This window comes from Arvicanthis niloticus, chromosome 22 (genome assembly GCF_011762505.2).
Source record: "Arvicanthis niloticus isolate mArvNil1 chromosome 22, mArvNil1.pat.X, whole genome shotgun sequence".
Taxonomy (NCBI): Eukaryota; Metazoa; Chordata; class Mammalia; order Rodentia; family Muridae; genus Arvicanthis; species Arvicanthis niloticus.
This window is the reverse complement of record NC_133429.1, coordinates 11,393,941-11,405,057: the sequence shown is the minus strand read 5'-3', so window position 1 is coordinate 11,405,057 and position 11,117 is coordinate 11,393,941. Positions and strand designations below refer to the sequence as shown.

The 11,117-nt window shown below is 48.8% G+C and overlaps 1 protein-coding gene across 1 annotated transcript; it reads left to right on the top strand.

Annotated features, from left to right (window-relative positions):
* The first annotated feature begins 270 nt into the window (after positions 1–270).
* Positions 271–3,173, top strand: Ascl1 (achaete-scute family bHLH transcription factor 1). The gene is made up of 2 exons (XM_076919880.1): positions 271–1,583; positions 1,958–3,173. Exon 1 carries the CDS (start codon positions 842–844, stop codon positions 1,541–1,543), a length of 702 nt encoding a protein of 233 aa, XP_076775995.1. The 5' UTR covers positions 271–841; the 3' UTR covers positions 1,544–1,583; positions 1,958–3,173.
* The last annotated feature ends 7,944 nt before the right edge of the window (positions 3,174–11,117 follow it).

The following is an 11,117-nucleotide window of genomic DNA, read 5'->3' as shown; positions in this document are numbered from 1 at the left end:
TTTATTCAGCCGGGAGTCCGGCACGCGCCAGGCGCACGCACTGCAACAACAAACCCGGCTGAATGGAGAGTTTGCAAGGAGCGGGCGCGGGCAACCGGAGGAGGGGGGGCAGAGGGAGGGAGCTGAGGGGGTGGGGGAAGAGGAGGGGGAGTGGGGGCTGCAGCCGCCCGCTGCAGCAGCGGGGAGTGGGGGGCGAGGCGGGGCCAGGGCTGCGCGTGGGGCTGGGTGCCCCATTGAAAAGGCAGCCGGCACCGCAGCCGCCCAGCACTCTCTCACTTCTGGCCAGGGAACGTGGAAGGCGTACCGGCTGGGAGCCGGTTAGGGAGGGCGAATTGGGGGGAGAGTCGAGAGAAGAATCAGAAAGAAAGGGGGTTTCAACCAAATAATCCCAGAAGCAGGCTCAAGCCCAGGCTGGAGCAGGGGAGAGCGGGCGCAAGAGAGCGCAGCCCGGGAGCGGCTCGACCAGGCAGAGCGCGCTCGGCGCTGACTTTTGCGGTTGCTTTCCTTTTCCCTTTCCTCTTTTAAAACCGAGAAGGCGCCGGCGGCGGCCGCACACGCGAGCGCCACGCGAGGCTCCCGAAGCCAACCGCGGCGGGAGGAGGGGAGGGAGGAGGCGGCGCAGAGGGAAGACGATCGCCCAGACACCTTCCTTCGCTGCAGCCTGACGTCTCTGCCTCCTTCTGCGCCTTTCTTCCCTTTTAACTTTCCTCCGGGGCTCGTTTCTCCCCATCTCTTTTTTCTTCGCCCCCTTTGACCGTGCCTCGCCATCCCGCTTCCTTCTAGCGCTCTGCGCATCGTGCGTCCCCAACTCGCTCTCCCCCCCACGACAGTTTGGCACGGCATGGAGAGCTCCGGCAAGATGGAGAGCGGAGCGGGCCAGCAGCCTCAGCCCCCGCAGCCCTTCCTGCCGCCCGCAGCCTGCTTCTTTGCGACCGCCGCGGCTGCTGCGGCGGCGGCGGCAGCGGCAGCGGCAGCTCAGAGCGCTCAGCAGCAACAGCAGCAGGCGCCGCAGCCGCCGGCGCCGCAGCTTAGCCCGGTGGCCGATGGCCAGCCCTCAGGGGGCGGTCACAAGTCAGCGGCCAAGCAGGTCAAGCGCCAGCGCTCGTCCTCTCCGGAACTGATGCGCTGCAAACGCCGGCTCAACTTCAGCGGCTTCGGTTACAGCCTGCCACAGCAGCAGCCAGCCGCCGTGGCGCGTCGCAACGAGCGTGAGCGCAATCGGGTCAAGTTGGTCAACCTGGGCTTTGCCACCCTCCGGGAGCATGTCCCCAACGGCGCTGCCAACAAGAAGATGAGCAAAGTGGAGACACTACGCTCGGCGGTCGAGTACATCCGCGCGCTGCAACAACTGCTGGACGAGCACGACGCGGTGAGCGCTGCCTTCCAGGCGGGCGTCCTGTCGCCCACCATCTCCCCCAACTACTCCAACGACTTGAACTCTATGGCGGGTTCTCCGGTCTCGTCCTACTCCTCCGACGAGGGATCCTACGACCCTCTTAGCCCAGAGGAACAAGAGCTGCTGGACTTTACCAACTGGTTCTGAGGAGCTGCCAGGCCCTATTGGGAATGGACTTTGGAAGCAGGTACGCTTCGTGTGGGGATGGGCAGAGCCTTTCTTGAATGGGCCCCGTTTTCTCTTTTGAGGGTAGGGGATTCACGGAAGGTAGGGGCTGTTTCCAGGAACGCGGGGTTGGCGGGGGGGGGGGGGGGGGGGTTACTATGCTGTTAGTTTGTCTATTTCAAGTTCTAGTGTGTTAGCTTCACTCTTGGCCCCTTCAAGTGGCTTTGCCCAAGTTTCCAAGAACAGAAGGTAGCGGTGAGTCGGAGAGCCAGCGCCTAGGTACTGAATTCTGGGACTTTGACCAAAGAGAAGTTTTACTTAACAGACTCCCCAAGCCTCCACAGCTTCTACCACACCCCTTCAAATTCAAGCTAACCTCTCTTGTTTCTGTTACAGGGTGGCAGCAGATCCTGCGTTTTAGTGTTTCTCGCCAACGATGTCAAAAGGGGAGGCAGAAGAACAAGGGAAAAAAGAAGAAGAGGAAAAGAAACAAACAAACCAGACCGCCATCTCCAGGAGCACCTTGACTAAGATGCAGTGTTCTCAGCAAACAGGGGTGGGGTCCAACAGCATCTCTGTGCTCCCATCTTTTCCAGACGTGAGGAGAGTGACTGGTGTCTGAACCTTAAGCCTGAGTCACACATGGTGTGCAAAAGTGATGGATCCCTTTCCTGGAGCAAGACACACACACACACACACACACACACACACACACACACACACACACACCCCGTATATTAACTCCCAGACAACCACTCACAGGCAGGGCTGAAAGCGCGGTGCAAGTGCCTTCACCTCCCACTCCCTGTCAAAGCTGTCTTAGCCCCCTGAAACTGGGTTGATGTCTTTCCCCAGTCACCCCCATTCCAGCGAGCTGTGGACATTCGCCTCTAGTGAAGCTACTACGCTATACTGTACTCAGTTCTTTTCTATCTTGGTGGTCTCCTCCCCAAACCCCACATTCACCCCCTCTCCCAAGGTCTTTGCTTCTGTTTTCTTCATAGAATGCTTCCAATCTTTGTGAATTTGTTTTTATTATAAGAAAAAAAAATCTATTTGTATCTATCCTAACCAGTTTGGGGATATATTAAGATATTTTTGTACATAAGAAAAGAGAGAGAAAAATTTATAGAAGTTTTGTACAAATGGTTTAAAATGTGTATATCTTGATACTTTAACATGTAATGCGATTACCTCTGCATACTTTAGATGTGTAGTTCATCTTACAACTGCCATCCCCCTCTACCCCAATGTGGTTTTGTAAAGAACTCTCCTCATAGGTGAGATCTAAATGCCACCAGAATGACTTCAGCACCAATGTGTCTTACTTCACAGAAACGTGGTTAATGTATTAATGATGTTATTAAAAAAAAAAACTGTTCAAGAAGAACAAAGTTTATGCAGCTACTGTCCAAACGCAAAATGGCAGCCAGTTGGTTTCCAAGGGCTGCCTTTTGGAAATTTCTACCACTGCCTTTCACCCTCTCCCCCACCCCTTACTGTTTTATTACAAACTTACAAAAACATGTATAACCCTGTTTTATACAAACTAGTTTTGTAATAAAACTTTTTCCTTTTTTTTTTATATAAAAAGAAGAGAGAGAGAAAATGATCAGCTGTCTCTATGTCTTCTTTGGCGCTGCTGCTGCTGCTGCTGCTGCTGCTACTGCTGGTGGTGGCTAAGCTATCAAAAACACCCAAAGGGAGGGAGGTGCCAAGGGTGTAGAGTGGCAGAACGGAGAGAGATAAGTGCTCCAGCTTGTCCTACAGCAGTGGTAGCTTTGTGATGAGTGTGTGTGCAAGCAGGGGTGGGGGTGGGGATAGGGGGCTCTTCTCTTCCATTCACCATGCATAGCTCCCAGGGAAATAGGTGGTAATCCATGGCTACACTATCTCACCATACATTATGCTCTTAAAAAAAATCTCCAAACAGTTACCTGGGAAGGGATATTCCTCATCTTCCCATTCCCACTCAGTCCATTTGAGACTATCTTTGTGAGGAGAGAAAGTTGGGTGATCTGAGTTAGGCCTTGGGCTCTGGAAGATGCTGAAACCTGGTGTTTGAAGTAGGTCTCCCTCTCAACAAACAAACTACAGGGATGGGGTAGATGCCTCTGCTCTCATGTCTAGGCATATATTTTCCATCAAACACACACACACACACACACACACACACACACACACACACAGACATTTCACCTAAATATATATACTTTCCACCCCAATTTAAAGTAAAAGTTCCATATGATACAAATTCCTTGCAGAAGGAATTAGACTTGAATATGTAAATGTAGTACAAATGTGTGGTCGCTTTGAGACACTGGCCTATCTAAGCCCATGACTCCATCCCAATAGCGTGAGCAGGGTGTAAAAGTACCCAATTACCAAGATTCAAAAAGAAATTGGTGGGTTTTTTTGGCTGGCTTGCTTCTTGTCAGTTAGCAAGGACGTGATTAGAATCCTACTCGGCCTTTAGCGGGCTCCTTGCTCGCTGCCTGCATCACTTGTAGATTCAGTTTGCGTGTCTCCAGCCAAGCGGAAAGCCAGGCGCAAAATGCATCTTACAAAACCCAACAAAGAACTCGGAGTCGGCACGTCTTCCAGAGTTAAAAATCTAGTCTGTGTTGGTATATCTATACCATTTAGTGGCACAGAATAACCACTTTTTTTAAAAAGCCGCTATGCGTGGAGCATGCCACGGCGTCTGATGTCATTTTGCTAAATGACCCTCTATAGAATGCGCATGGAGGCTTCAGTCCCTTTCATAGAGATGGGCGTAATTAAGGGGAAAAAATCAGTAAATTCCCCATCGCCATAAATAATCGGACTTTCTGCCAGCAGTGGGCCAATTTAGAGCTTACTGGGGGAAGCAGGGCTTCTGTAGTACTGGCTTTTGTTTTTTATCTTATTTGAAAGACCAGAGCTAGGCACTCCCCTCCACCCCCCCCACCTCGTTCCCGTTCCATTTGATTTAGCTGCCTAAGGTATGCAAAGAAAGTGTTGCAAGTCATTTATGGCTATGAATATAACATTAGGATAATGTTTCAACCCCTACAAAAGGGATTTTTCTTCTTCTTTTGCCTGTAAGGACAGGTGTTCTTTTACCCACTTCTGAATGGGAAATATTAAGTCTCGGTTAAACTCTGGGTAACGTTAGCGGGTTGTTTGCCACAATGTGAAGGCAAACTCCAAAAATTCACAAAACACACACATAATTTTGCCGAAGTTAGGAATGGGCAAAATCTCATTACATCTGCTCTAATCGCTTAGCAACACAAAGCCGGGGCTTGTGCAGCGAAGGGAAGCCATTCACCGAGCTCTGACAGGCCGCATTCAGTCAGCATTAGTCAGCTCCATAAATCACCGCTGCCCATTGGCTGCGCGGCGGGCTTAGGGCTGTCAGCGAAATACAAAATGTAGAACCCAGCGGCCGGCAATCGAGCGCCCTCCGTCCCATTTTAAGCCTGGGGGGGGGGCACTCTGGGGAAGACTTGGTTTGTGTTATTGACTGAGAGATCTTACCTATTCTGTAAACAGCCTGGAGACCAAGTCCACTAGTTATGGCTGAAAATCCTGAAATACAGGAGGGAGAGCTAGGGTGTGAAGTGGGGTGAGAGGAGAAGGAGGGAAGGAGAGAGAAGAGGGAGGGAGAAAGGGGGAGGGAGTACTAGCTGGTAACACAGCTCCTCCTCAGAGCTTGAGATGGAGAACCACATGCCTCCCCTCCCAAATTCAGTCTTCTAACATTGGGAGTAGGAGCCTATGAATGGGGAACCCATCAGGCAATGGGGGAAAAAGCTATCTCACTGTCTTCTACCCGGAATTTCACAGGAGAGTAAACCTGACTCAAAACATAGGAGGCAGAAGCATCCTTTCCCATTTTACCTTACCACAGGGACTAAGACCCCAGGGAAGGAACAACCTGATTCCTCAGCATCCACAGCAAGTACATTAAATCACGAAAAGAGATCTAACAGCTAGCTTTATTGTAGGAATTACAGGCCCAATGCATATATTATGCCTGCGTGATTTTTTCCCACTCTAGACAATGAACCAAACCCATCTAAATCACTGTTCGGACTGGATTTGTACCAACAAGCCACACAGGCAGTATCTGAGCATCAAAGCAGAATCAAAGTTTCTTAGACACTCCAGCTTGCACCATTCCTCTAAGAAGCATTCCCCATCACCCAGTCTTTTCATTCAGTCATCTACCCTTCTGTTTCTTCCAAGGATTTAACCATGAATGTGAAAATTCTCTATTTTTGCTTTTTGTATGACTTCTGTGACTTGTCACGTATGCAGCAGTAAACACCCCGCCTAGGAACAAGAACCTTAACTACTGCATTTATTATCAACACCTTGGTGCTTGAAAACAACTGTTTAGAGAAAAGAATCTAGGTGGTATGCAGTGTTTTACTGGTGTGCCACATTCTACTACCTTTAACCCTTAGAGTTGTTCTCCGTCTTTTTCTGCCCCTGTGTCTTAGCAAGCTGACACAGAATTCATCACTGCATCTCTATTGCTTTCTGTCATTCCTTCTAGGTTTGGCCAGGGAGAGGCACAGAGTTAGGAAAGGAGATGGTTTGGGGTATCTATATTCTCTTATTCACTTGCTCTGGAAGAGGAGGCTCCTTGGTCCAAGGCCACAGCTTGCCAACATGTTTCTGCCACAGGTACAACTTTTGCTAATGTCCAATAACAATCCTTTCTCTTGCAGGCTCAGAGGATACTAACAGTGCCTTCCCATTGTTACTGGTCTCTGCTGCTCAGGTGCTGCCTTTCCAGGCTCACTTGCCCTTACCCATATGTATTTCTGTCTCTCTATGAATTCTTCTCATCTGCCCCTTATGGAGCAAATCTTCTGCTACCCTTGACTGCTTCTTAACCATCATGCCTCATGATCAAATGAATGGATAACTTTCGTGTAAGATTTCTCAGGGTTTTCAAGTCGAAGTCTTTCTAAGGTTGACATGAACTCTCTCCAACATCATCATCTCTGGTCAATCTTATTCCATCTCTTTAGACCAGCAATGACTTACCTGCAAGTTTTGGGGGAAAAAAAGTTAGTTACACATTTGATGGCAGTAGAGTATAATATAGCTTTTATAGGGATGACTACCAAATGAAAGGGCCTGGGAACTGCCAATGGCTGTCTTTCAACCGTCTCCTTTCCCATTGATCTTTCTGAACTTGGTAGAGAGATAGCGCTGGGTAAGGTAAGCAAAGGCTGGGGCGGGTGGAGCTTCCCATCCCCTGGTGGTCACGTGGACATTAATAAGCACTTAAAGGGGGATGGGCAATGATGAAATGCTGGTAAATAGCCAGCATTTCTAGGACTTCATTGTCATAGCTTGAATCAATATATGCAACTTAAAAAAAAAAAAAGACCACGGGAAATACACGCGGTCTTGGGTTTAGTACACGGAAAAGGTACTAAACCCAAGACCAGACCGCGTGTATTTCCCCTTCCTCATGACTTTGAAGTCTCTGATCGTCTCTCCACTCTTGGGCCGAGACATGACTGTTTTCAAATTTCTCCCAGAAATCTCAGGTTATAGAGGCAAAGGGAGGGGAGCAAATAGATTTTCTGACCCCAATGCTCTTTCCTCGCTGCATGTGAGAACAGCTGGGCTCTAGTGTGGGTCCAAGTTATATGCGTTCTCCCTTTGTATGCAAGATTAGGTTGTTACAAAAGAGGGTGTGTAGGTTAATGGCAGGAAGCAAGTTGCAGTGTGCAGCGCTAGCCCTGAGCGCGTGTCGGGCTTAATGATTTATTCAAGCCGCAGAGCATCCGGGCGTTGATTGGCTGCAGGCATGCGTCCGCTGTCAGCTGCGTGCGCTGGGTACTTGCGAGGCTACCTGATCCAGAGGAAGTGGGGAAGGGAGGTAGGGGCCCAGGTAAAAGGAGGGCAGATTGGGGACCTGCTAGCAAGGGGGCGGGAGGCATGAAAAGGAAGAAAGGTAGGAGGTGAGACCCAAACTGAATGAATTAGATTAAGGGAGACAGTAGAGAGAGGGAAAGGAAAAGGAGAGATTGGAGAGACGATAGGGGAGAGGAAGAAATGAAGCCGGGCGCTGAGAAAGAAAGCGAGAGGTTGCAGAGCCCACTGGGAAAAGCTCCCAGAACTTCTGGCATGCGCCCCTCTGCAGGCGGCCAGCCTCTCACAAAGCCACCTTTGATGCGAAGGCTATTGGGGCTATTTTGGGGATGAGCTGGGGAAAAGCCGCCAGCCCACGCTTCTTTAAGGAGTCACTTTCCACAAATGCCGCGTAGAGGTTTGGGCCCTGAGTCTGAGCTGTCCAACACCGAAAATGAATGCAGGAGACCAAAAACCCCCAACTGAACAACAACAAACCCACCCCACTTGCCAGAAGCAAGGGCACTTAGTGACCATCTCCCCAACCCCTCCCTGACCCTGTGGAAAGACCTAGCCCCAGTTCCAGACTTCACAACATGGACCTGTCCTTCTGTGGTTCCTGGACCGAACCACTTCAGCTACATCTTTCTGGAACTGTCCTTGTCATCGACTCCACCTCTTCCTTCCTTCTTTCTCCATCCTCTTCTCACTTATTCTTTACCCACTTCCGATTTCCGGTCTAAAATCCCAACAGCAAAATCACACATTTCTACATTGGAGCAGCTTCCAGCCAATAAGCCCTTTGGAAGAAGGGAGCCGGATGGAGGGGAAGAGAGAGCAAGGGAAGACTTCTGCAGAAAAACCTGGCACTTGAGACACCAATGGGAAAATCAGCCCACTGTGTGCATCCGCGGAGATAGAGTTGTTGAGAGGGGAGAGGCAGCAGACAGAATGGTGGCCTCGGTGTTGGGGGGTTGAGAATTCTGTCAACAACCTTTTCTATCCAGAAGACCCGGACAGAAGTAATGGTGGCATGTCCCCTCCCCTCACAGTCCACACGGCTCGCCCTGGTCCCCTCCCCCCCCCCAACCCCCCAGCTATCTTTCTTTACTAGAAAAACAGTCTGTCTCCATTGTCCAGGTGCCAGCAGGGCCTTTGGCGAAAGGGAGGCCGGCCAGCCCTCTGATCAAACTCAAAGGTTAGTTAAAAGACAAAACCAGCTGAAAAGTCTTCATGAATAATCCTGGGCCACCCCCCCACCCCCACCCCAAGCTCCCCAGCTCAGTGTAGGGCAAGGCCCGCTCAATGCCTGAGCGCTTCGTTATGCTGCTTGCCTAAGTCAGAATTTCACAGAAAGCCCCAGAAGAAAAGCTCCCACAATTAGGGGTCGCCTGTCAGAAAACATTAACGCCTTCCTCTCCCAGCCTGTCAGACATGCTGCACATACAAACCGCCATGGCGAATTGGCCCTCCACCCCTTGAAGTCGCCAGCCAAAGGAGCAAGGATTTGCAAGCCAAAGGAGCCCGGGGTCGGTCCACCGGAGTGTTGTTGTCTGTTAGCATCTAGGTGTGTAGGGATGTCCCCAGCTTCTGCTTTCTCCTCAAGGTGCCAGGGAGAGGACATAGCAGAGTCCTCTAGGTAGACAGCTCTTGTTCAGGAAGGCTGTGGGGCCTGTGTGTTTGTTTTATAAGGGGAAGATTAAAATATATACGAAAGAGGATATTATTTTTCTTTTGTTTTGTTCACCCCCCCAACAGAGAGAGATGGGGTCTCTCTGTGTAGCCCGGGCTGTACTGGAACTCTTAATGCAACCCAAGCTGGCTTTGAACTCACAAAAATCTGTCTGCCTCTGCCTCCCAGTGCTAGGATTAAGTGTGGACCACTTAATGTTTTCTGAGTGTATTTCAAACACCAGACATCGTATTTTGTTTATGATTGGAGAAGTTCCATAAGACCATATATTATTATAGCATATGGTATATATTAGAATTACCTTCTAGGTGCAAGACAGTGTGTCACAGAGATGAGATGTGACTTACAAACCTTAATAAACCTTGTGAACATGTTTCCAAATAGTCACTGGCAAATGAAAGAGTCACCCTTTTATTCTTATGTATCAGCATACTTACAACAACACCTATGAAACATACATGTTGCATTATAGCTGAATGACAAGGAGTGTTACCACAAGTGCTGCTGTTCTGGAGTGTCCACACTGCCCACACTATTCAGGTTAAAGCAGAGAAAGTGGCTGGAGTAGTAGGGAGTGCTTCCAAGACAAGAATCAGCTAGCGGTTTCCTGTATTTTTGTTCCTTGCTTACTCCTTCTCAGTAAGGCAGGTAGGTCATTCCATTTCATGGAAGAGAATACTGAAGCCCCATGACATGACTATTTTGCTAGGAGAAAGTGAGCACTGGGCATTTGAATCAGCTGCTACTCTGCTTCCTTTCAGGATCCTTTCCCTCTTCATGTTTTAGAGTGGGCCAGCATATAGATGTCCTCCACAGGCATCAGGAGAGAGCACTTCAGAAAACCATACATAGAGACTGAGGAGGTAAGCACCATTCCTATTACATTAGACACTGGTGACATCTTTTAGATTTGTTCCCTAAACTCCAGGGTCTGCATCAGGATCTGAAGGGAACTTAGAAGGTTGTGCCCAACTTATGATGATCTGCCTACCTACAGATCTGATTCTACCTACAGGTCAATTATTTCAGTTTCCAAACATCAATACGAACAGAAAATGGTAAACAGAGCTACCGTTCATAACCCCACACGTGCTTATTAATTGTGCCAAAGTTTTTATACCAATTCACTGTGTAATGTTTTAGTTTCTGGATATCAAGGCTGATCTTCAGCCCCCTCCCCCTTCCTCCTCCTTCCTCCTCCAGGAATGTGTTTTTGCATTTTAGATTCACAAATCTCATGGACTGCTGGCCAAAATAATGGCAGGATAGAGGCACGAGAACCTGCTTTGAGAAAATACATTGTCTGAATACCCTCAGATTATAGTGATGTTTGAAATAAAGGCTGTTCTGATGAGCAAGATCCTGGCCCCTCCCACACAGGCATCTTACCTAGGACATCTTGAAAAGATTAAAGTTTGAAGAATCATATCAATCCTGGGCCTGGAGAACTAGTGGTTAGTAAGCTCCTTGCTCTTCAAAACCCATGAGGAATCACAGTAACTAAACATTTCAGCCCTGGGTAGATTAAGCTGGACCAGGTCAGCTTCAGGATTCCAGCTTCCTCATACCTCCTCTTCCTGTGATGATGCCCACTCCTTGGAGGATACATCACTTGAAAGCAGTAAAGGCACATGTTACTCTGACCACTCCCTCCTGCTTAAGGTAACATAGAAGGTGCCCAACTTACACTGGTCTCTCACCCTCAGCAATGTCACCCTCATTTACTAGGCATAGAAGTTAGGGACATTTACTATGTGACATCTGTAAATAGCTCACCTATTGCCAGAGATCTTCTAAAAATGACAACGCATCATTTAGTTCTGATATAATCCTGGGTACTCACTTATGAGGAAAAAAAAAAATCAGACAAGTTCAAAACAGACAGTGGGGGGGGGAGTACTATTTGTAGATTTTTTTAATGCTAAATATATGGAACTAGCTGAAACTTTTAAAACATGGCTTACATAATTATTTGCATGTCCTCAAAATAATATGTAATTC

Bases quoted from the DNA above. Each gene is read 5' to 3' on its own strand.
- Ascl1 (XM_076919880.1), top strand. From the start codon at position 842: ATGGAGAGCTCCGGCAAGATGGAGAGCGGAGCGGGCCAGCAGCCTCAG.